General features: G+C 40.4%; 1 protein-coding gene across 4 annotated transcripts in view; it reads right to left on the minus strand.

Annotated features, from left to right (window-relative positions):
- The window catches only part of LOC149184091 (glycerophosphodiester phosphodiesterase GDPD4-like), a 257,656-nt gene that overhangs the window by 44,327 nt on the left and 185,765 nt on the right, over window positions 1-27,564 (minus strand). For all 4 annotated transcript variants that reach the window (XR_016257226.1, XM_089417399.1, XM_089417400.1 and 1 more), the window contains exon 8: window positions 3,802-3,929. Coding sequence is in view for 3 of the 4 variants with exons in the window: in XM_089417399.1 (XP_089273525.1) it covers window positions 3,802-3,929 (128 nt within the window). In the remaining variant the exon portion in view is untranslated. The remainder of the gene's footprint in view (window positions 1-3,801; window positions 3,930-27,564) is intronic.

The raw sequence follows: 27,564 nt of genomic DNA on the forward strand, positions 1-27,564 counted from the left end.
CAAATGACAAGACCTCCTTTCTATATATAGAAGTCTAAGGGGTCACAATATAATCAGAGCCGACATAACAATAATAATGTAAGAGCACAACAATAACAATAGTGGACTTCTATGGGGCACAATAATAACAGTATGGGGACAACATGGGCACAACAATAATAATAAGGGGCTACAATGACAATAATAATAAGGGAATACACTAGTATTATAGGGACCTAACACAACTTGTATGAGACTCGTGAACGACCCTTGTACAAAAAAGAACTTAAAATATGGTAGATTTTAAGCACAAAAAAAACCTAGTGACAATTCCAATCATTATAAGTTATAAAAACCACAATATATGCAATAATTCATAACATCATCTCATATTTATAAAAGTACAACATAACATATTCGATTTTTGTAAGCAAAACATTTAGATACTGAACTCTGATGGCAAATTCTTGTAATTGTGGTGCCTCAGTGCCACAAATAATTTGTAATAAATATTTAAACACCATGTATTTTTTCATATTGTAATGATATGTTCTTTTAATCAAAATGCTTTATTTAATATTACATAATTATTTCCTTTTATTAAATAATCTTATTTTCTTTCATACTATTTTCTTTCCTTTCAATATTTTTTTCCTAATAATTTTATTTTCATACAATTCTCTATAAACATAATTCGACACTATGAAATCACACTGTAGTTAAATTAATTATAGTTCGTTGATGGGCGTATATATTCTCACTCAGGCTGGATGTGTCTCAGCGGATTTTACATTTTTTCTTTTAAATGAAGTGAGAGGATTTCATCACAGGGAAGATTCTTCGTCTTAGAAAGCATTCAATGGCCGTGATTTCTCTGGTTGGGCGTTACATTCCATCGATTTGAAACGTGGCCGGATTTGAAAATTTGCCAAGTGTTATGTGTTGAGGTGAATCGGTTCACCATCGTTGAGGCGAATTGGTTCATGATCTCTGTTCACAAGGGATGAAGCGTGTACAGTTTCCGTCGGAGCTCTTATTCACCGACGATGTGGACGAGAAGGGTTATTACAGCCCGATCATTGACATATGGTCTCTTGGCTGTAGTTTCACAAAGCTTCTGGGTCAGAGCAATGGCGACGACCCTCTCTTCCACAACATGCGCGGCGATATGGGCATCATAGCGTGCAATCACGAGTTGCTGCAAATCACGAATGATGTAATCACGAATTATCAAAATCACTAAAATACTGTTTGTGCCTTTTCATGCCCGATGGGTTCGATAAGGGTCTAATGGGCTACACGCGCGTTTGATACGGGTAGCCAGGTCTTATGGAAAACCCACCAGGTTCGGGGTCCGCTAGACCGCGGGTTCTATGCGGGTGACCCGGCCCAGCATTAGACCCGTCCTTACCCCCGGGTTTAATGCGGGTGGTGCTTCACTGTCTAGGAAAAACCAAAGCATTTGCAAGCGTTAAAAACTAGAAAATATATTTACCAAGTTGCAAAACTTCAACTAGCGCATCACAATATTCCAACCATGCTGAAATATTGATCAAGCATCTCTAAAAAATACTCGTGCAATTCTTTTTTATGGTAATTATAGAACACAACTATCTGCTCAAAGTTTAAGGTTCATCCAGATCAATTTCTTCATCAATGACAAAACAGAGCAATCCATAATCTTGTATCTTGCAATCCAAACTCTTTATAGAGAGGAATTAAAATTGAGTTTCTTTGCTTTAAAACATTTTAGGCCATCAGAAATACAATGTAGTATTGGGGTTCTCTTGAATGACCATGATACTAATGAATGTCGCCCCCCAGTACCAGAGGTGCCCAAATTCAGCAAATAGCATCCCCTATGTAGTCCTCTCCCATCCCCTATATACTGTGAACGATAAGGTACATCCCAAGTGAAGCTACCAAGCTTGGTTAGCACAGGGGGCATAACCCAAACCCTCCGGGATGCATACCCATGAGGTTAGCATGGGGGCATAACCCAAACCCTCAGGGATGCATACCCATGTAGCAATGAAAATTTTACGAGTTAGAAATTAGATACAAAATCTATTACTCATAGCAAAAAATAAAAACATAAACTCTGATGCTATATTAGTTCATTATTTTTATACTTTTTAAGTTTTAGGCATTCCCAAATCAATGTTTTCTCAGGCTCTCAAGCCAATCCATATAAATTGCAAATGGATGTTGATTTTACTAAAATGTTAAAACAACTCTTTCCTAGGCTGGAAATGACCCAAACGCTCAGGGATGCATACCCATGGAACAATGAAAATTTTGGGGCTCTCTTGAATGACCATGATACTAATGAAGGTCACCCCCCAGTACCAGAGGTGCCCAAATTCAGCAAATGACATCCCCAATGAAGTCCTCGCACATCCCCTACATGCTGTGAACGATAAGGGACATCCCAAGTGAAGCTACCAAGCTTGGTTAGCACAGGGGCCATAACCAAAATCCTCAGGGATGCATACCCATGAGGTTAGCATGGGGGCATAACCCAAACCCTCAGGGATGCATACCCATGTAGCAATGAAAATTTTACGAGTTAGAAATTAGATACAAAATCTATTACTCAGAGCAAAAAATAAAAACATAAACTCTGATGCTATATTAGTTCATTATTTTTATACTTTTTAAGTTTTAGGCATTCCCAAATCAACGTTTTCTCAAGCTCTCAAGCCAATCCATATAAATTGCAAATGGATGTTGATTTTACTAAAATGTTAAAACAACTCTTTCCTAGGCTGGAAATGATCAGAAACTGATTCCAAAGAATGACGAAAAAGGGAGATAATTAGGATATATTTCCTAAAAATCCCAAGTTGTTGAAGCTTTGGAAATGTATCTAAATGGATAAATAACAGAGATAGAATGTCATGTTTTTGTCAAATAGGTCTAACTCAGGTGGTTGAGAGAAGAAATTGTTATCTTCCCCACCGGAGTTCAAATCCTGCAGATGACATGTTCACTATTTGTGAGGCAATCGACATTGAGGCTCTTCATAAGCTATGAGGAATACCTCTCACTTATGGGCTGGAGGGTGGGGTGAGAAATTGGATGTAAACATCAACAAAAAATTGTCATTTTTCCGGTAAGGATAAAAAAAAAATATCGGTGGAGAGTTATGAACCCCATGTCCACATTATCTCAGTCCGAGTTCAATGTGGGGAGCTGTCAAATTCAGCCAAAGCATGCTCTGTTCTATGGCTCTATGTCCATCAAGGTATGAACCGGGATCATTTGTGTGTTAAGTTGTTAACACCCCATTTTAACCACTAGACCACAGCCCAACAGACCAGACATATGATGTCATCTGCTACCTGAGCACATTTCATAATCCTTTCTTGCTATTTATGGCCTAGGTCAAGGTAAAATTTGAGCTTCTTAGGGCAATGGGGGCACAATCAGCTTCCTTGACACTGGGAGATAATCAGAGAGATGTGACAAAAGCAGGCTTTAAAAGATATTCTGAAGCAGCCAACATATGTGAGGCACTTACCAAACGGGTTCCATGTGGGTTGCCGGAAAGGCTAGGCTCTCAATAACTTTGGGAACTATCCCTTTGAAGAATTTTTTTTTGCAACTTCTATGAAAGAATTCTTTTAAAGGGGCATGAAAATTGTTGTACTTTTCACAGAAAATCTCAGATGTGCAGTAGTTAATACCAATACAGGCATTCGAATACAAAAAAGTAAAATGGTTGTGTAAGAACAAATATTAAGGATCTTTATCAAACTAAACTACACAAAAAAATACTACCGCTTCATTCAAGAACACTTTGGATGGACTTTCAGATACCTGTGTGCCAAATTAACAAGCTTTTCATTCACAAGACCATGGTAAACTCCAATGACCTCTGCCCCTTCCATACGTAGCAAATCACTTTGAATTCCAGTTATAGGATCTTTCATAACAATATATCCCACCTGAATATAAGAAAACAGAAAATAAATTTCACTCATTCTAGCAAAGATTGTATTTACTTTTGATAGTACAAACCACCAATCCTGCTTTTAATGAAATACATCCCTAGCTTTAAAATAGAAAGCAAAGCACAATATGAAAATTTACCAAAACATATCATAGTTGATAATAATTATAGATTATAAAGAATCCAATTTACTCAAAATATATGATAGATGAAATAACTTGTATAGGCTAACAAATCCAATTTCATGATAAACTCTTAAAGGATAGACATAATGGCTATTAATGAAGATAGGTAAGTAGATGGATAATATCAATAGATACTATTAATGTCCACTAGTGTTTAAACGCAGTAAATGAGACTGACAGAGATATAACACAATCAAACAGCTGTGTAGGCAAAGCGAGGCAAGGACCATGTGATTCTGTGTGGTGATTCTCAATTTCCCCAGAACGTGGCATCCTTTAGGAGATAAAAATCCATATTGCCAGTGTGAGTGAAGGTGTGGTAGTGTCAAATTGCTTGATGTCAGTGATCAAATGCAAGAATCAGCAGATAGATCACTCTTTTGCTCTACTGAATATCTGCAATGTGAGGCTGAAATTGATATTGAACTAAAGCAAGATACAAAATAATTTTTCTCTTAATATCGAAAGACCACAGTAGAAGAGAAGAAACTAGTGACGCAGGAAGCCTAAATGGCTTCGTGATACCTTGCAACAAGATCAGGAGACAGTGGGAAAGCCCAAGTGGTCAGTTAGGGAGAGCAGAGTCGCAGACCACCAAAGCAATTTGATAGCTATTTGGCTATGGTGAGTAGGATTGTGGAGACCGAGCCATGTAGCTATGCGGAGGCTGCAGACCAGCAGATCTGGAGGGATGCCATGGTGGAAGACTATGCTTCCATCATGAGGAATGGTGTGTGGGAGATAGTGCTGAGACCTGAGGGGAAGTCAGTGGTGATTTCCAAGTGGCTCTAAAAGATCAAGCATGTTGCGGATGGCAGCATTGAGAAGTTCAAAGCTCGATTTGTGGCACAAGGGTTCTCACAGGGATAGAGAATTGACTATGATGAGAGCAGTGATCTCCATTGCCGAAGATCCACCAGATGGATGTGAAGACCGCTTTTCTCAATGGGATCAAACATGAGGAGGTATATATCAAGCAGCCATAGGGCTTCGAGGTTCATGGAAAGAGATTCTCATGTATGCAGGTTGAAGAAGGCCTTGTATGGACTGAAGTAAGCACCAAGAGCATGGTATTCGTGGATTGACTCCTACTTGCAGCACATGGGTTTCAAAAAGAGTAATCCGGATCTGAACCTATATTACATTGTGGTTGGCGAGGATCCACTCATTCTTGTACTACATGTAGACGATTTGTTTATTACAAGAAAGGAGAAACTCATTGAGCACTACAAGAGAGACCTTGCTTTCATGTTTGAGCTGACCGATATAGGGCCAATGAACTATTTTCTGGGGTTGGATATTTGGTAGGAGGATGGGCATATCTTCCAAGGACAGGGGAACTATGCAAGGGGCATATTGAGGAGATTTCATATGGAGGATTGCAGGCCCTTAGCCACGCCTACGATTACTAACTAGAAGAAGCTGCAAGCTTCTGATTCTGAGCTGGTAGATCCTACTTTATATCGACAGTTAATCAACTAGTTGATGAATTTGGTCAATACCAAACCAGATATTTTTTTCGCAGTCAATACATTGAGTTAGATCATGGTGGATCCAGTGTTAGAAAATGTAACTAGGTTCGGTCTTCATAATTGTATTTATATTTGTATCAATGTAAGGTTGACCGAAGTTCAAATCTCATTGAGTACATTGACCTGCTGTGGTGGCGGCTAGAGGGGCGGATTCCCCTTTCCCGTGAGTCTGCTCTTGCTAAAATCATAGAGACTTAGTATACCCGACTTGCAGGTGGTTGGTTATGCTCTTGGTGTTATAGTGGCAGCGTTGAGGTTTGATCCTGGGTCTCCCTTAGATTAGGCTAGGCAGTTACCGATTCACCATGTTGTAAAAAAAAAAATGTAAGTTTTATGAAAAAGAAAATAAAAGAGAAAAAGAAATTTATTATTATTATTTTTCTAGATAACCATGTTTTTCATGCTTATAGGGTTTCTTGAGTCAATAAAGAATTTTGTCATGAGTCAAAGTCCCTTTTGAGCATTTTGTAATCAAGAGAAAATATTATTTTTGAGTCTAGAAAGTCTATTTGACCCCAAGACCAAGTCGACCCTTCCAAAGACAAGTCGGCCTAAGGAGGCCTAATTCGACCACATGAAGAGGCTATATATAGGAGAGACTTCAACCTCACTTGGACACACTGACAAGTTCGATCTCCAAGCAAGAGAAGCAGAAAAAGTGCAAAGGTCAAGAAGAAGAAGTGCAAGGGAAAGCAAGAAGAAGATCTTTCTATTTTTGTCATCTCTCCTTCACACGTGCGAAGTTCTAGGGCACCTTTTCAACTTGTAGGGCCAAAATTTTCTGAAATGCAGAGCCAAAGTTTGTGTGAAGTTGCAAGGCCGAAGTTGCAGAGAAGTTGGGCCAAAATTATGAAGTTGGGCTAGTTTTGAAGCTATTGACCTTGTGCACTTTGACTTGTTTGAGGAAGTTTTCTTTGGAGGGCTAACTTGGTGCTTGAGGAGGTTTTATTATTGGTCTTTGGGTCTTGAATGTCTCACTTTGAACTGATTCTATAAGATAAGTATTTTTCTAGGTTTTCCCCTTGGAGGGGTTTTGCCTTGGCTTGGAGCCTATATCTTGTGTTCCTTTTTGTTCTTGTGATCTTCATGTATTGTATGGTTTTGATAATTGTTTGATGAATAAGACAAAAAAATAATTAAAAGCCAACAGATCTCACAAGTAATTATCAAGTAAGAGGAATCAAACCCTAATTTGTAATACCCTTGATTTCTCAACACCCAGGAGGGTGCAATGGGTGGTTGTGAAACATGTGTTGCGATACCTGTAGGCTACAATGGATTATGAACTAGACTATATCCAGGGGGATGCATATAGGTTGAATAGCTACACAGACTCAGATTGGGCAAGAAGTGCTACTGACAAGAAGAGCACATCAGGACGTTGTTTCATGTTGGGTTTGGCGATAGTGTCGTGGTCCAACAAGAAACAAAAATCAATGGAACTGAGTTCTGCAGAGGCAGAGTATATGGCAACTAATCAGGCTAGTTGTGAGGGCCTTTGGCTTCGCAAGATGTTATAAGGTTTATTTGGTCAGTAGCTGATACCAACAATGATCTACTATGATAATGAGAGTTGTATCAATCTCACAAAGAATCCAGTATTTCATTACAAGTCAAAGCATATCGAGATAGGATACCACTTCATCCGGGATTATGTTCAAAGAGGGGCAGTGAATCTAGAATATATATCTAATGATCAGCGAGTCGCTGACATTCTCACCAAGTCCTTGCCAAGGGACAAGCATGTTTACTTCAAAGACAAGATAGGAGTGGTGAGAAACACTTTCCTTGGTAAAAGCGAGTGTTAGAAAAGGAGTACCAAGGGCAAGTGTTTTTAAGGCTTGGTGTTTAACCAAGGAAATGTTGATTTTCTTAGTGCAATTACGGTTAGCACAATATTTCTGAAATTCTGATAATTACTTTTGATGCAGATCTTCTTTTAACTTATTCCAATATATCATGCAGCAATTATACTTCATAAATTCAACCATAAGGAACAGTGGAACAATAGAGACTGTTGAATTTTCTAAGTCTATCCGTTAGAAAATTAATCTGTATTCTGCTGGTTTATTTCTTCTACTTGTTTAAATTCGAACAAGTTATTTAATACATTTAAATACCGAAATAAACACAATACAATCACAACATCTACAGATCATCAACTGAAAGAAAACAAGCACACAAGTGACACCGTTATTTTTGGACAAATGTCCCCGAAAAAACCCAATGCGGGAAAATCGGTGCAACTATTCAGAGGGTTATATTATTATGCAGTCTATCTGAGTACAACTGGGTGCCTAACCAGCTCACCCGACAGAGAAAAATACACGGCAACAATACCTCTATATCTGGAAACAAGTATTCAGAAAACATTTTCCACGAAACCCTCTCTGGGACAATTGAAGCTCAGTGTTGGCCCTTCTGGCCTCTGCGTCAGCCTCCTGCTAACCTGCATCAACCCCAGGACCCTCTGCGTCAGCCCTCTGAGGCACTGCGCAACCTCTGGGACCCTCTGCGTCACTCCAACAGCCTCTGCGTGGATGACGCAGTCCCTTTGGCCTCTGCGTTGTCTCTGCTGGGCTCTGCGTAGCCTGGACTGGCTGTTGCTCTCGCTCTCTCTGCTTCTGCGTTGGTCTCTCAATATTATCTCTGCCTCTCTGCCTCATACTCATTGCCCCTCGTTGCTGATCACTGATTCAACTTTGCTTAGCAACCCTGCTCTAGCAAAATGAATGACTGATCACTCTGGTGTGTTCTCCAACTGACCCTCAAGCCTCTTCTTATACTTTTCTCGTTGGTCCATCAATGGCTGAGATTAAATCTCTAATCAACGACTAAGATTAGATTTGGCTTGATCCATGACTTTTGGAACCTTCTAACCCAGTGTTATATTAATACCCATTAATATTTTATTTTTCTTAAGTTTAGACTTAAGAACTCCATTAAAAATATTAATTATTTTATATCTCCCAAACTGGGTACAATCTATCCAAACCATTTCTGGGTCTTGGAGATCTCGTGTGCTTTAGCCTCTCCACCAATTTTCATGGCTAGAGCACATCCGATGCTACCCCAAATCAACAGAAATAACGACACACAAAAGAAGACAAGATTTACCAAGGGAAAACCCACAAAGGGGAAAAAACAACAACCTTTTCCAATAGAGAAATTCTTCTTGTTCAATGAAAGACACACCTAGACCTATGGTCAAATCTAGCCTTCTCCTCCAAGTCAAATCACCAAATTTGATCTTGCACTTCGCTCTGCCTGTGTGACCCAGACTTTCGGCCATCCTGCAATAGATAGTTGCCCCAGAAATTTCGGCCCTACAATAGTGGCCCCAGTAACCCAAAAATTTCGGCCTCTTGCAACAGTTACTCCAGAAAAATGTGAACCACAGAGAGAGAGAGAGAGAGAGTAATCCGCACGTGCAAGATGCAAAAGAGAGAGAAAAGAGATATTTCGACCTCCTTCATCCTTCTTGTGAGAGAATGTGAATGTCCAAATGGAGAAGGTTGAGTCGCCTTTATATAGTAGTCTGTCTTGGGTGAATGGACGTGTCTCTTGGCATTGACTTGACTTGGAGGGAAGCTGACTTGTCACTTTTGGAACCAAAATTTACATTTCAAGAATTCAAATTTTCATCTTTAAAAAGTCACAATGGAACTTTGACTCAAGCATTTATCAATATGCTTTACAATGATAAATACAATTACATCAAGTGACCAAATGTACATTATGAAGATCGACCATAGTTACAAATTCAAAACTCCCTATTAACTAGGGAGGTATTCATAATCACTATCCATCATTACCAACATCATCATCTATCATCAGCATCTGCTAGTGGCCATATTCGAGGTAGTGCCAAACCCATGGAAATGTCATCAACATATCAGGACCCACTCCTCCATAGTGACCGGTGCTTCAATCCTATGGCCTCTATCTAGGCCAAAATGTTGAGATCCTCAACTAGCAAGCATTCACTCACCTTTCCTAGTGAGCGCTTTGGGCCAAGACCTCACTCAACCCCTTCCTGGTTAGTGATCAGGCTTAGATGTTGAAAGGACCTCACTCCACCCTACTCGATGTGTGATCAAGGTCCATATGCTAAAGGACCTCACTCCACCATACTTGGTGTGTGATCAGGGTCTAGGACCTCACTCCACCATTCCTAATGTGTGATAAAGGTCCTCCTCCAAGAGACGCTCACTCAACGCTCCCTGTTGAATCCTCTAGGTCTCTTGGACCCATTCTCCCTTTCAGGGGAATGTCCATTAGTGTTGCAGACATATCAACACTCCCTCTCAACAAGAGGGGTGAGCTCCAAGAGCCCTAGATTTTCTCTAAACTACACAAACTTGTCTCTCAACAACGACTTCATTAGAACATCAGTTGTCTTCCCATCGATGGAGATCTACTCAAACCTTATTGCTCTCCTCTACACCATGTCCCAGATGTAGTGGTACTTAATCTCAATATGCTTTGACCTATCATGGAACACAAGATTCTCTGAAAGCTTCACACAACTTTGATTATCGCAGTGTATCATCGTCGGTTCCAACTCTTGGCCGAACAATCCTGCAAACAACTTTCGAAGCCATATCGCTTTGATACAAGTCTCATTGGTTGACATGTACTCTGCTTCAGCAATGCTAAAGTGCAATCGACCTTTGCTTCCCACTCATCCATGATATCATAGTGAATCCCAAACTAAAGCATACTACCAAGGTACTCTTCCTATCTTCAACACTTTATGCACAATCAACATCTGTATATCCCTAAAGTTGTACATCCTTGTTTGGCCATAATTTGTTGTATCGTGCAAATATCTCACACTGCCCTTTGTTGAAATCCAATACTCATGTCTCAGTTCAACCTAGAACTGGCTCAATGTATTCACAACAAAGCAGATACCTGGCCTGGTGTTAGCTAAATACATCAACGAACCAATCAGTCGTTGGTACTGTTACCCACCATTTTGTGGGTGATATCTCTAGGAGAAAAAATTTCTCCAAGATGGTCCCCAGCCGGCAGCCAGCAACCCCTTACAGTGACCAACTAGCTCGTTGTTCCATTTCTCCACCACCTGACCTAGCCATGTGGTCCCTCGCCCATCTGTCACAATCGTATGTTTGAAGGTGGGCCTTTCAAACCTAAAGGTATGCCATGTCATTTGGGAATTATGTATTGTCTTTTGCTTGTCATGGAAACTTATGGGCATAGATTAATGGGGGGATTCGGCGGAAAGAGTGGGATAGGTTTGTGTTCTTGCCCCCTAGACCTCTATTGGATGTTACCCTTGGATCTTAGTCCCGTGGGATCTCTTTTACTGACCTTTGGGTTTTAGGGTGGTACTACATGGGAAACCTTGATTTTGGTTGCATGGTCTCACTCCCTCATCCACATACATTACTCCCTTTCCATTCATTATAACCCCATTCATCATTTTTCCCGCCTAGGTCCACATTCCCCACTAGGTCCGCATAGGGTTGGCCTCCCCTTCCCCTTGCCCACACCTTGGGTCAGGCCTGAAACGATGCCCCGGAGGTTGATGCAGCTGAAAAGAAAAGTAAAATCATAATTGGCCACATTCAACAGGGAAATGTACCACAAAATGCAAAAGATGGCTGGGACAAACACATTTAGCACGTGGGAAAAAGCTAATGCATGAGTTCTACCCCATTCTCATGGCCATCACCCTGGTTCCTATAGGCCCTAGATGAGCCTCTTTTATCATTCAGGAACCCATGATTGTTCCAACTCCTGGTGGGCAATGAACTGCCCCACCTCAAAGGGGGTATCCACTACTATACTTTACATATCATGCTCTTACTCCTTGAGCCCTGAGCAGTTACTCCATTTATTTAATTTATGGCTTAATTAATTGTTAGATTTCCCACTAAACTTAGGAAAAGTGAGTTTTGAGGGTTCAAAACACATTTTTAACCCCTCAAAGTGTGTCATAGTAAAAATTTGAGGGGGAAAGGTGCATATTATATTACTCATACCCAATACAATTTTTCTAGACATCACTTATTAAATTACAAATACAACTTTTATTGCAATTTTCGCAGTGCGAAAAATCTAAAAAAATAAAAAATGACTATCTAGACCTAACCAAATTCCCCCAAATTTTTTGTGTGATCTACTATGGTAACATACATAGACTCTAGACACTAATATGTGTTAGGGGCTTAACCTTCAAATCATCACCCCAACTTTGGAGTAAAAAGTGAGTGAAAAATCCTAGAAAATTATCTGCCTCTAAAAAAGAAGGGATAATTAACCAGATAAAAAAAACACTCCAAGGTGTACTCGTTTATTGATCGAGTTCCAACATCCTAGTCCTGTTACAGACTCAAAACTCATCATTAATAGTATCACTTATTACAACTCCTTGCAACATGTGGAATCTGGGTACAAAAAAGATGATGAGAAAATAGAAGTAGAGTTAAAAAACTCTGTTGACTGATGATATCTAATGGTACAAGTGTCCTCTGGATCATCCTTGGGCATGGAGTCTTTCATATAATCATCAAGTGCCACTCCAGTGATCAACATTTGGCTCCATATGGGGATGCATGCTAGATACAAAGTGGTAGTGTGCAAGACCCTGGAATCTGCATCCACCAACAAAAGACATATATCAGCAGTATCCATTCAAAAAATCATCAAATGAAATCAAGTACAGAAATGAAGAAATGGAAATTTATTCTAAGAGCATAAATGACAATTTATTCATGAAATAAAACCATAGTTGCAGGAATCGCCCCCCCCCCGGATCCTAAGCCGGAATCGCGTCCCGTACGGAAGCGTTCCGGAACCTCCAGGCGAAGCGCGATTCCGGTTTTTCTGAAGCGCGATTCCTATTTTTTGAAACGATTCCTGGAATATCTGCTTACCATCCGCTATGAGTTTATTTTATTTATGGTGACGCACAAGTCTTATTTAAAGTTTTGTTGTAATGCTAATGGGGGTAAGGATTGGTGGAGCCCCGCCAACCTAGCAGCCCCGCTAAACCATTAGACAATGTTATCAATGCTTGAAACTCATGGATAGCAGCAACTCAGCGCGAAGTCAATATGGCGGAGTATGTCTAAACTTTGGTTTATATGTCCGCTGGTTCATTATATTTGGCATTCCGGAGTTGGTTAGCAACACTCCAAATATCACAGGAATCTCCACCAAACTCGGCGTGGAGAAATTTTACGGCAACACCATATTCCAAAGTCAAATCGTATATCACGAATATTCCGCAGGGAGCTATGTCAAACTTTGGTTATATTTGATATATGCCACGGGTCGGAGTAATATTACACCGTCAATGTTTGCCACACCACTGAGGGGAGTTACATAACTATCGGAGTTCATGCGCTCATATGCCAAGGTTACATTTTTTATAATTGTCATATCCAATCACGGATGGCGCACCGTCGGACTTTGGTTATAATGCATATGCCAAAGTTATCAAATATATGCCATGCGGAACTCAAACATATCATCTGTCGGTTCAATTGAGCTTATGTTTATCATATGGTTACGACTATATCATATCTGATGCCACAAGGCCTTGTCACTGTCAGGTCTTTGTTATACCATATGTAGTATATGGTTGCACCAAAGCGAAGTGTTAAGTGCAAACTTCGGTTTTTTAACCAAAATGTGCCACAGAGATTCGTATATCCGCTTAAAAATTTGATGTATGTTTGTAATAGCTAGAATATAGATGATTGTTGTACATACTAGTAACTACAATGGAATCATGGATGCCATATCTATCTTGATTTATGCAAAAATATGCATGTTTTCATGTCTTCTACAATTAATTTGGTATTTGGGATGTTTGTTTTGAGTATAAATGCAAAAAAATATAAAAATATATATATATATAGCAGACGCTTCCGCGGACGCTTCGCTTCCTAGATTTTTGGAAAATGACGCTTCCGCGCTCCGCGCTTCCGCTTCGCGCTTCCACTTCGCTCCCGCTTCGTGCAACATTGAATAAAACTAATTAAACAAAAATGACAATAAGATGCCCCATGGCATCAGATGTCTTCAGTGAAATCCATTTTGAGAACTTGCCTACTCACAGGCAAGCCCATAGGTTCTTTCTTTGATGTGCCTTGTCCAATTCTGATTGTCTTGGAACTATGACTTGCCCCAATGTTAACCTGTTTGTGGCCATCAGATATACCAAACCTCTTCCTTTTCCTTTTCCGACTATTGATGCGTTGAGGCTTGATCCTACTCAACATTTGTGGTTCATTTTTTATATCTTTTTTCTTTTTTCGCTTTTTTCTTTTCTTCTTGGTTAGTTGTGATGGTGATGATGATGCAATTATTGTCAATCCTACTGCTTTGTCTTGAAAATGCTCTAATGGAAGATTTGAAGTACCCAAGATTTTTGAGCTATGCCTAATTTCTTCGTTTTGAATCTTTTCTGTTAGGGGGGGAAGAAAATTTGTCAACACTACATCACTTCTTGTCTAGCATGATTTATAGATAATCTTATTGTTGGGTTTCCTTGGCTCCTCAACATGATATCTTTTCTCTAACTCCCGATCAAGTCTGACAAAGGTATTATCAAGCATGGGGATGGTGGCATATGATATGTCCATTTGAAGGCTACCACCTAAATATGGTGCCCATTTTCTTGATAGGATCAATCCCCATGAATCAGGAACATCTATCACAACAATATCCATAGTCATTATTCTATCTGGGTATGCAGCTAGGAAAACCTGTAAATTTTTAATTATCCCACACACCTCAATTCTTTTAGAATCCATTGAACACATGTTGTGATAGGGCCTAGATACCCTTAAATTCAGTTGCTCCATGACTTTCTTGGTCATGACATTTGATGAAGCCCCTGAATCAAGCATGCAGTTGTGTAAAATATGATCATTCACTATCAAAGAAACATAAAATGGTAGATGATCTTCGTTCCCCACATAACAGTTCATAATTTTCAATACAATTTCTTTATCTTCTGGTTCATCATTAGGCTTTTCTTCCCTTTGAGTAACTTCAATGGCACTTAGTAACTTGGCCCTTTGAGATGGTATCTTTAAAAGTTTTGTCACTGGAATAGAAACCTTTGCATTATTCACCCAATTGCCCAAGTCAAAATTTAATTCTGAAGTAGGAGGAGAAAAATTTATGTGATTATTCCGGTCTTGGATATCCCTTCTCTGATAAGTCATCCCTTTGTGTTTTGCCATAGCAAGAATCTATCCAGATGTAGGCTTTTCCCCAAAAATCTCAGTGACTTTGTCAAAATTTGCAATCATATTGTCAACCCCAAGATTATTAGGCCTATGGTCAATCTCTTGATTTCTCTCAATGGTGTATATCTGATCTTCCATGGAGAACATATTGATTTGACCACTTGTCCCTACATGTTCATCTCCTAACATGCCACTTTCCATGATTCTCTTCACATATGGGCATGTGGCCTCTTCATGGAACTCATTACATGGCCTACAAAAAGGGGGAATTTGATCTACCATGTTGGTGGATTCCAATGGATTAGGAGGCCTATAATCTTGTGGAGGGCCTTTATTCTTTTGCCATCTATCATTTGGCCTAGGTTGGAATCTTTGCACTTGTGATCTTTCCATGGCCACCAACCTATTTTGCATGGCTTGCATTTCTTTAATGTGATTCACTTCCATGCTCTTGATGAGTTGAGTTAATTCTTTAATAAGATCATGAGTAGTCTCTTCCTTGGCCTTGCCTTTGGAATCATTTGATTTTGATGACCCTCTATTGAAACCAGGGATTTCAGATTTTCCTGATTGCTTTGTAGTCTTTTCTATCTTCAAGGCTTCACATTGAGCTACACTTAGATTCGTAGGCTCCTTCCTCCTCAACTCATAGGCAGTGTCAACCCCAAAAGCATCTAGATATGAGCATAAAAGAAATTCATCAGGAGGTTTAACAGTAGCAGGCATGTTTTTTACTAATTCATTGAATCTCTTGTTAAACTCCTCCATGGTTTCATTCTCATTTTTCTTCATGTTGCTAATGGCATTGATCAAATGCCTATTTTCCTTCTTCTCTCCAAACTTATCTAAAAATGCAGTTAGAATGGCTTGTAAAGAGTTATATGAGTTAGCAGGTTGCTCAGTGAGCCAATCAAGAGCATCCTCTTCTAAAGATAAAACAAAATGTTTCATCTTCACATCCTCATAATTAGCAGTGTAACACCATTTAAAGATACAAACATTAAAGTTTTTTACATGTGATGTAGCACTAATGGCATTATTACCTTAAGGAAGGCAATGTTTTAATAGCCTTATCAGGGATATTGTGAGGATAGCCATTTATGTTAGTGAAGTCACAAGGAAAAAAATGATCATTCATGATGTTAGGCTCCACTTGTTCTTGAAAAAGCAAATGAATATCATAAATAGCCTCTTGCCCAAGACTAACAAGAGCTCTACTATGAGAAAGTCTATTCAACCTCTCTCTAAAAACCCTTTCAGGATCAGGAGAGGGGCTAACTAGACCACTTGAATTTCTCCTAGTAGAGACTCTTGCAAAATTTGGGTTGAGTGGAGTCGCCACTTGAGCAAGAATCTAAATCTAAAGTTCAAATATGCTAAAACCAAAAGGTTAGTCGATTTCCTAGGTACAAGAAAGCTTGTCCCCGACAATGGCGCCAAAAATGTTACTCCTGCCACCTACACCTACCTACAAGTCAGTGAGAAAAGCCTTCAACCCCACAAGGTGTGGTTGGTGGCAGGGAACTAAGAGAAGGGGTTGTCACACTAAATCCCTTCTCTCTCCATTTAAGCTATCTCCTAGGTTAGCTAAGGGGGTGGTCCCTAATGAAAAGTTAAGTTAAAAGTGATATGAGGTTCTAGGAGAGTTGTTCGAGTTAAATAGATTACTTCTTTAAGATTTATAAGCAAAAACTGATATGAGCAATAACCATCCATACATGAGATAAGCATGAAACACATAAACAACTAGTGTCTTCAGAGTATTGCTCTTTAAGAAATGAAATTGTATTTGCTAAAAATGAAGTGAAATGTTTTCAAATGGAAAGCCAAAGTAATCCTGAAAAGTGAAACAATAAATTGTTAGCACGAGATATTATAAATGTTTTTAAGATGAATAAGTCTACAAATCAAAGCATGGAAACTATCTTGCTCAAAGGGATACAATTAGAAATCTACTTGTGAGAATGAGATGACAAAAAGAACTCGAATGTTAGACCAAGATGACAATGTGAAAATTCTATCACTGCAGCAACTGATTTATTTTTCCTACTTATTCCACAATAAGTTATTTATGAAATTACTTCAATAAACATTAAAATAAATATTGTTGCAGATATCACACCGTAATACAGAAACAAACATATGCACAAGCATTAACACATTGACACAGATATTTTGGACAATAGTCCCCGGAAAAAACCCAATGTGGGAAAACCGGTGCAGCAAGGGAGAATTTTATTACTCAGCAATTCTTTTGTACAACAGGGTACCAAACTGGCTTACACACAGAGAGAAATAATTCTCCAGCACTTCTCCCAATCCCAGCATCAGACTGTCTGACCTCCGCGTGGCTCTCAAACCCTCTGCGTCATCCCTTGCTTTACTGCGTCAACCCTGGGCCTCTTTGCGTCACTCACGCAGGCCCAACAAGTGATTGCTCAGACTTTTGTTGCTTCTGCATCTACCTGAAAAGCCCTACGTCTGCCTCTCCTGCCTCAGCGCTAATCTCCAGTGGCTGATCCCGCCTCTCTGCTCCGTACTTGCTGCCTCCTGACTGCTCACTAGACCACTGGTTCAATTTCTCAGCTAACCACGCTCCAAAAATTGAACTGACTAATGTCCCTCAGTGTGTTCTCCAAGTGACCCTCAAGCCTCCTCTTATACTTTTCTCGTTGACAAATCAATGGCCGAGATTAAGTCCCTAATCAACGGCTAAGATTAGATCTGGCTTGATCCATGACTTTTGGACCATTCTAACACAGTTTAATATTAATACACATTAATATTTTATTTTCCCTAAGTTTAGACTTAAGGACTCCATTAAAAATATTAATTATTTTAATATCTCCCAAACTGTTTAGAATATGCCCAAACTCTTTCTGGGTATTGGAGATCTCATGTGCCTTAGCCTCTCCACCAATTTTCATGGCTAGAGCACATCCGATGCTACCCCAAATCAACACTCTCTCTTAGTGAGGATTGTGCTCTAGAAATACTCCTCACTGAGTATCACCCTGATCATCCGGCATCGGTCCCTGTGCTAATGTTAAGCCTCCCTGCCCAACATCCTCTGCACTACTGCATCCTGTACTGCTGCCCATGCTACCCCAAATCAACACTCTCTCTTAGCGAGGATTGTGCTCTAGAAATACTCCTCACTGAGTATCACCCTGATCATCCGGCATCGGTCCCTTTGCTAATGTTAAGACTCCCTGCCCAACATCCTCTGCATTGCTGCATCCTGTATTGTTGCCCATGGCTCTGCTACTACCACTGTTGCATCTGTACGACAACTCCCTCTGCATCCGTGCTGCTGCTGGTCCTTTCTCCCAACACTGCATCCACACTGCAACTCCCTCTGCATCCTTGCAGTTATCACTCCCATTTCTGCTACTGAAACGGGTTCTTTACCATCCCCATCTTTTCCCTGAAGTAGTCAAATTTTGTCCTTCCAAGGGCCTTGGTGAGGATGTCCGCCACCTGTTCTCCTGTAGGAGTGTAGCTCAACTATACAGCTCCTCGTTGGACACAGTCCCTGACAAAGTGACACCGGATATCAATATGCTTCGACCTATCATGAAACACTGGATTCTCAGAGAGCTTGATGTAACTCTGATTATCACACATGATCCTGGTCGCCTCCATATTCCTTCTGAATAGGTTCACAAGCAGTTTTCTAAGCCATATGGCCTCACACGAAGTTGTGCTTGCCGCCATATATTTTGCCTCAGATGAGCTCAGAGCCACAGACTTCTGTTTCCTACTACACCAGGAGGTCATTCCTGATCCAATGTTGAAACAGTACCCAGAGGCACTTTTCCGATCCACTGAATTTCCAGCCCAATCTGAATTAGTAAATCCACTCAATCTGATGTCCTTACTCCTGGTGTACAAGAGTCCATAATCGACTGTTCCCTGTAAATACCTAAGAACATGTTTGGTTGCTGCCCAGTGCGCCCTCTTCGGTTCCACCATGAACTGACTGAGGGTGTTGACAGAGTAGCAAATGTGTAGCCTGGTATTGACCAAATACATCAGGGACCCTATGAGTTGCCTGTATAGGGTGGGATCAACGTCCTTGTCTTCTAATGCACCAATCTTCTTCCAGTTGGTGATCATTGGCGTAGCCATAGGTCTGCAATCCTCCATCCCGAATCTTTTCAAGATTTTCGTAGCATACCTCCCTTGCCCAAGGAAGATTTCTCCCTTTTGCTGCCAAACTTCCAACCCTAGGAAGTAGTGCATTCGTCCCAAATCCTTCATATCGAATTATGTGATTAGATTCTTCTTGCAATCCCCAATGAGTATGGATGATCCTGTCAAAAAGAGATCATCCACATACAATACTAAGATTACGGCTCGTTCTCTACAACCAGATAATAGAGATTCAGATGCACGTCGCTCTTAAAAAACCCCATCTTCTGCAAGTAGCCATCTATTCGACCATACCATGCTCTCGGTGCCTGTTTCAGCCCATACAAGGCTTTCTTCAATCTGCATACATGAGACTTCTTCTCATGAGTTTCAAAGCCCTCTGGTTGTTCAATGTATACCTCCTCTTCTATTACCCCGTTCAGAAATGTCGTTTTGACATCCATCTGATGGATCTCCCATCCCATCTGGGCTGCAAGAGATATCACGGTCCTAATAGATGTATACCTGGCTACCGGGGCGAAGGTCTCCTCATAGTCAATCCCTTCCTTTTGAGCATACCCCTTAGCCACAAACCTGGCCTTGTATTTCTCAACACTGCCGTCTGCAGCGTATTTGATCTTGTAGATCCATCTTGAACCTACCACTGATCTGTCTTGAGGTCTTGGCACCACCTCCCAGACATCATTTACCATTATGGAGTTGTATTCCTCTACCATCGCATCTAGCCAAACCTAATGTTGAGCTGCCTCCTTGAAACTGGCAGGCTCTCCATCCTGAGCTACTAATGCTTGATATCTATTTGGCTGTTTTCGCTCCCTCTTATTGTTTCTTGGCGCACCGATAAAGTCCTCTGCATCTCGCAGGATCTGAGGAAGTACCCTGCTAGTTCTTCCTCTGCCAGCAAGTGCCTCTGTTCGCTCCTCCTCCTCATCCTTGGAATCTTCCTGTCCTGAGGAATAATTCTTTACTTCTGTTGGTTGAAGAGGCTTAACCAACAACTCCTCTTTCGACTGCTCCTCGGAAGGCATCTCGCAAGATCTTCTGAAAGCCCTGTCCTCCATGAACTTTACATCTCGTCGTACTACTACCTTCCTGCTCCCTGGAAGATAGATTCTGTATGCCTTAGCGTTCTCGCTATATCCTACCAGATATCCCTTTTCCGCAGTCTGATCCAGCTTCTTCCTCTTTTCTTCGGGTATGCGGCAATATGCTAGACTCCCAAATATCCTGAAATGACTAACTTCAGGTGTCTTCCCTGTGAAGACTTTCTCTGGAGTAATCTTGCCCACTACCCGATGAGGAGTCCTGTTCTGAACATAGACTGTTGTGTTGCATGCTTCTGCCCACAGGAATTTTGGCATATCCTGATCATACATCATGGCCCTAGCTGCTTCTACAATAGTCCTGTTCTTTCTTTCTGCTACCCCATTTTGCTCCGGATTATATGGAGCTGTCCACTCTCTTCTGATGCCCTCCTTAGCGCAAAAATCAGTGAAGTCCTTATCGACATATTCTCCACCATTATCTGAGTGCAAAACTTTTATTTTCTTCCCAATCAGATTCTCCACTAGAGCCTTGAACTCTTTGAATTGACAGAAAACCTCATCCTTGGTTTTCAAAAAATAAATCCAAGTTTTCCTTGAGTGGTCATCAATGAAGGTAAGGAAATACTCGGCACCACTGAGAGCTTTGACGGACATAGGTCTGCAGATATCAGAGTGTATCAATCCTAGTACACTCTTGGCCCTGTGTTTGCTCCTAGGAAATGTTGCCTTGGCATACTTTCCTAGAACACATCCCTTGCATACATCATCTCGTTCCGTACTCAGATCCGGAACTCCTGTTACAATGCTCCTGAGAATTCTCAGAGCTCCATGGTGCAAGTGACCCATTCTTCTGTGCCATAGTTCGTTCAAGTCCTTGTCTCCATGACTGCCTATTAGTGTCATTAGTGATTCTAGTTGCAATCTATACAACCGATTACTTTTGATCCCGATCTGCACTTTCTTTTTCCAGCTCGGGTGTTTGATGTATACCTTCTCCTTGATGAAGTAGACGTCATAGCCCTTGCCTTGTAGTTGCGACACAGAAAGTAAGTTCATCCCCAATCCTAGTACATGCAGTACATTTGTAGCACGGAACCATTCTCCCGATTCTATTTGAAAAACTATGGTACCCTTCCCTACTGGAGTACACTTTGCCTTGTTCCCCATGGTGATCTGAAAGTTCATCTTCTCTTCTCGATATTCTGAGAAACACTCCCTGATTCTCGTCATATGCCATGAAGCTCCACTGTCTATATACCATACTTCTGATGATGCAACACTAGTCATACACGCCACTTCTTCTTCCAGCCTGGAAGCCAACATAGAGAAATCGAAATCTCTCTCTTGTGCAATCTTCTGAAAATCTGTGTGAGTCCCCTGACGTGGATGCCTCTGCATCGTGGTCTCGACCCATAACTGATTTTCCCTTTCTGTCTCTGATTACTTGCTCTGATACCATGTGAAAATTCTATCACTGCAACAATTGATTTATTTTTCCTACTTATTCCACAATAAGTTATTTATGAAATTACTTCAATAAACATTAAAATAAATACTGTTGCAAATATCACATTGTAATATAGAAACAAACATATGCACAATCACCAACACATTGACACAGATATTTTGGACAACAGTCCCCGGAAAAAACCCAATGTGGGAAAATCGGTGCAGCGAGGGAGGATTTTATTACTCAGCAATTCTTTTGTACAACAGGGTGCCAAATTGGCTTACCCACAGAGAGAAATAATTCTCCACCACTTCTCCCAATCCCAGCATCAGCCTGGCTGACCTTTGTGTGGCTCTCAAACCCTCTGCGTCAGCCCCTGCTTGACTGTGTCAGCCCTGGGCCTCTCTGCGTCACTCATGCAGGCCCAGCAAGTGACTGCGCAGTCTTCTGCTGCCTCTGCGTCTGCCTCTCCTGCCTCAGCGCTGATCTCCAGTGGCTGATCCCGCCTCTCTGCTCCGTACTTGCTGCCTCCTGACTGCTCACCAGACCACTGGTTCAATTTCTCAGCTAACCCCGCTCCAGAAATTGAACTGACTGGTCTCCCTCAGTGTGTTCTCCAAGTGACCCTCAAGCCTCCTCTTATACTTTTCTCGTTGACAAATCAATGGCCGAGATTAAGTCCCTAATCAACGGCTAAGATTAGATCTGACTTGATCCATGATTTTTGGACCATTCTAACACAATTTTATATTAATATACATTAATATTTTACTTTCCCTAAGTTTAGACTTAGGGATTCCATTAAAAATATTAATTATTTTAATATCTCCCAAACTGTTTAGAATCTGCCCAAACCCTTTTTGGGTATTGGAGATCTCATGTGCCTTAGCCTCTCCACCAATTTTCGTGGCTAGAGCAAATCCGATGCTACCCCAAATCAACAGACAACATGCAATTAAGTTTGCAACCCAAAATAATAGTACTTGAAAATGAAATCAACCATTCATGACAATATGCAATTAAACCAAAAGGTAAGTCAATTTCCAAGTACAAGAAAATTAAAATTGTTGCAAAATTGAAAGAGATTACAATGCTTGCATCCAAAGCGCCTCTTGAAATGAGATTTGCATGTGAGACTTTAAACCATCAACAAAGCAAGAAATTTAAGAACCTTGCAAACAAAGCAAATGTGATGGAATGTTATTCTTCGTTTATTTTATTAATTAGTGCTAAGGCAAAGTTACAATTGAACTCTAGTCCTCAGACCTTATCCTCGCCCAAATATTTGGATCTCATAATGAGGAGTCAATAGAGGTAGAGGGTCCCTAAAAGTCTATTCAACAAACTTGAGTTGAAGGTAAGTTTTAGTGATGCTTGGGGCATGTAAGTAAATTAACCAAACACATGAAAATTTAGTCCAACTTGAAATGTATTTGCTTGACATGAAATAGAATATTACTTTATGGAGAAAATTTGTCCAAATACTTTATGCATGTAAGATGTGTTTAATAGTGAAGCATAAGTAAACTTGGAACTATGTTCAAGCCAAATAAGATAAAGTAAAAAGTGCTTGCATGCAAAAAATCTGAACTTGTTATGGATTTAAAACATGTAGTAAATTAAATTAAAGTGCATGCAAAATGAGTGTGATGCATGTTGTGTTAATTTCTCAATTAGATGATATGCATGCAAAATGAAATAAACCAACAAAATCAAACCACCAAGCCTCTCCAAAAGGTGGAGAGATAGGGATATCAATGGGTAAAATCCACGCTCCCAAAATTAGAAATTTTATTAGTTGTTACAAGAAAGAAAAGACAATGAAGTCTTCTCTAAAATCCAAGGAAAGTCTTAACAATTTGGCATCAAACCATAGACTTTTCTTTGCTGAAAATTTCTGCAATTTGAAACCCACAAAGGCTCAACAAAATGCAGATTTTTGAAAAAGAAGAAGAAGAGAAGATAAGCCTCCTCTATGGCCATGGCCAAGAGAGAGAAAGAGAGGGCCAAAATAAACTCGATCTCCCTCGAGAAGAATATGGCCTTGTCGAAAATGAACTCAGCCTAAAGGTGGAAGTAGTTGCTAAATTCAAGGCCCAAGGTCCTGCATGCAAACTTGTAAGTAGTTTTTTGATGATGAATCCCGCAAGTAGCTGCAAGAGAACAGGTTAGAAATGGATACAACACAACAAATATTAGCTCAGGAAAACTACAAAATATGTTACAAAAATAATCTACAAGAGGCTAGGCCAAAGAGTATGAGCAAGCTCTCATATTTGACTAGCCATGACTTAGCTCTTTGAAATAGCCAGATATTGATAAATCAAGTGCAATGAGTGAAAAATTAAATTATTTTAAGTTTGATATTTTGAAGCAAGAAATAAGAGCTTTAAGAAACATGAAACAATCCCTACAAGACACAAATAAGATGTAGATGAGACTTTGGAGTCCAACACATGCAGGTTCTCCTTGAATATTTTTCAAGAATGGGTTGATTCCTCTGAGAATTTTCCCTCACGCTTGAAAAGCTTGACCAGAGAATGATTCGTCTACAAAACATTACCACAAATCATTAAATCGGCATGAAATTAAATAAGTGCAGTGGAAAAAATTCTTAGAGATACATCTATTATCCACTAGAAAATTTATTTTCCTAAAGCAAATAAGTAATTCTTATGCTAATATGAGATAGTTGCATACTAACATAACTTGAAGCAAGCATGAAAGAAACAATGACATGAGGAAACAAATAGAAGCATAACAACAAGTCAAGAATTTACCACATATGCAAGGAGAAGAACACCATCACACTTTACCCCAAAGACAATTGTATTATATTGCAAATAGTGAATACAATCCCGCAGAGGCTCCTCAAGCACAATAGCTCATATTACATGATACAAAATAAGAGCCCATGGCTCTATTATATAGAGCGTTGGGAGCAAATCCCAATGCAGACTGATTAAACAAGTGGCATGAGGTGACAATCCCAAAGAGAAATTCGAATTTGTTGAATAAAGCTCTAATTCCATGTGTAAAAATCGAATTCTGGCAAGTAGACATCATTTTCTTCTTCCTTTATATGCCAAATTCGAATTTTATGATGGAATGACAAGTGTAGATGGGTGGTAACCCATGTGGGGACAATTTTTCACAAAAATCTCCACCAAATATTCTCCCACATCCTCCCAAATGTGCATTAACTTCACAAATTTGAATTTCCAAGTAAGAAACTTTCTCATTTAATGCCAGAAATTCGATTTTATTTGAGCCCCTATCATTTCTTTGATTTTAGGAGTCCACATCACCTTGGGACTTCACTTTAACTCCTCCATAATTTTCCACCTCATTTCCATAACATTTAGCATGTGTTGATATTTATTTTTCTCCATTTATTTAATTTATGGCTTAATTAATTGTTAGATTACCCACTAAACTTAGGAAAAATGGATTTTGAGGGTTCAAAACACATTTTTAACCCCTCAAAGTGTGTCATAGTAGAAATTTGAAGGTGAGAGATGCAAATTTTATTACTCATACACCATACAACTTCTCTAGACATCACTTATTACATTACAAGCACAATCTTATTAGCGATTTTCACAGTGCGAAAAATCTAAAAAATTAAAAAATGACTACCTAGACCTAACCAAATTCCACGAAATTTTTTGTGTGATCTAGCATGGTAATATACATTGATTCTAGATACTAAGATGTGTTATGCGCTCAGCCTTCAAACCGTCACCCTGGCTTTGGAGTAAAAAGTGAGTGAAAAAACCTAAAAAATTATCCGCCTTTAAAAAAGAAGGGATATTTATACAGATAAAAAAACACTCTAAGGTGTACTCATTTGTTGATCGAGTCCCAACACCCTAGTCCTGTTACAGACTCAAAATTCATCATTAATAGTATCACTTATTACAATTCCCCGCAAGTTGTGGAATCTAGGTGCAAGAAAGATGATGAGAAAATAGAAGTAGAGTTAAAAAACTTTGTTGACCGAAGATATCTGATGGTACAAGTGTCCTTTGGATCATCCTTGGGCATGGAGTCTTTCATATAATCATCAGGTGCCACTCCAGTGGTCAACACCTCCTTCACTCCACTCGTTGTCCTATAAAATACAGTCACCAGAAGTCCCCTGCATATCGACAATAAGTAGAGCACCCTAACAATGTGAAATCCTGAGTAGACCCTCGAGAAGCTACCCTCTTGAGTAAATGATCTCGTGCATTTCAAGAGTAGACTCGTGAAGATGTAGTCCAATCAAAATGGAGATGAGCCCTCGTCTGCATGTGCTCCACCTGATCTCCTCCTATTGGACATCCTGCCATACTGGTGAAGGGCCCCATGCCATCAGTGTATCACTAAATCCCAATGGAAGATTTGCATGATCTTCCCCTAAAGAAACGAGCTCATCCTTAAGGGTAGTTGAACTGCCAAGCCTTGTGATGCCCAGATCCCATGCTCGTCTCAGAAGGGTGCCACCATGTTGTCGTTGTGCCTCTCTAATTATCACTGTCTTCCCATCATGCACAAGTTGTATCCTCCTCTCCTGGAACCTGATGGCAAAATATCTAAAGAGTCCCAACACATCTGGCCCAAGCATCTCCACGATGTCAAGGCCTATCCATCCAATACTAACCCTGATCTGGAGCAGCAATAAGGAAAACCAACCTTGCCATGCGACGAAGGCCTCAACACTCCCTCGCATGTCAAACCAACAGTGAGTTGGGTCACTTTGCCCTAATCCCAATCATAACGAAATAGAGTGACCAATCAACCAACTGAATCCCTGGATGCCATAGCCATATCTGTTGCGGCATAGTCTTGGCAACTGTTGGCACCGATCTGTACCACATCTCAGGTCCCTGCATGCAATCAGTATATGGACTCCATACATCACAAATCAATCTGGTGCAAGCAAAACTGCCTTGCGCCTCCCATACCACACAGTGAGATATGTTCTTGTCTCCTAAAGATGCTCCCCAATACTACCAAGAGTCTAAACATTTGCCTGCAAAAAAAGGTCCAACAACTGTTGTATATACTCCTGAGACAACTCGGAGTGTCTCGCCCAAAAGGGGTCATGCATCTCCCTAAGTGTGGTCTCAAGGGTGAAAGACGTGCTACATTTGCAGAAGATCGGACAATCCCCAAGCCTGCGCTTGGCAACTCGCATCCTAACCATATGCCACAGCTGGAAAGCCTCCCTGCTAATGCACTGTATCTCGTCCAACTAGCTTTAATGAACCTCCCAGGTCCTGTTGCCCATGATAAGAGCATCAAGAGACGATACCCAAGACCCATGTGTCAGTGTGCAATCATAGAGAGTGATAAATGTGTGGGCTCAGATGGGTATATCCAAGAACCCATATGGAAGGTCACATTTGGCCTTGTGACTAGCCTACTCTCCAAACCTGGGTGTGCCAAACCCGATGGGGTTCCTGATGTCCCCGTCAGAAGATCGCTCTGATGGAAACACTCAACCCTGTTGCATGACAATATACACTATTGCACGCAGGCATGCACCCTTGCACTCCTCTGCATAACACTAAACTCTATGGCACAACTCTATACACCACTAGACACCAATGCCCACTAACGCACCACCCTACATCATCATCCATCCTATATGCATCAATGCATCCACCACTCTCCTAGTGAACCCATCACGATGTGAGCTACACCTCTTCATCTGCCTTGGTAGACCTAACTGGCCTAACTCCTCACATGCTAAGGAGAATGACACTATTATGTTTATCCTTAGTAGCTCTTGCATACAATATACTAATGAAAGAGCATTGTCTCCATGCAAAGCCCTATCTGGTGGCCTGTCAATGACACCTCCTCCTACCAGCTCCTGCCAAAGTATGTTCATCATCCTGCGACCCAACGAACAATCAACATGCCAACTCATCTCATGAGGTCTGCCTGCCCCCTCGTCAATCCAACCTATCACTAGTATTGTTCAGGCATCTGATGAAGACTTGAAAGTGCACGTGCAATCAGTATCTTGATCCACCACC

Source organism: Pinus tabuliformis, chromosome 3_2, assembly GCF_031772625.1.
Source record: "Pinus tabuliformis cultivar Carrire ecotype Pingquan chromosome 3_2, CPIR1, whole genome shotgun sequence".
NCBI lineage: Eukaryota > Viridiplantae > Streptophyta > Pinopsida > Pinales > Pinaceae > Pinus > Pinus tabuliformis.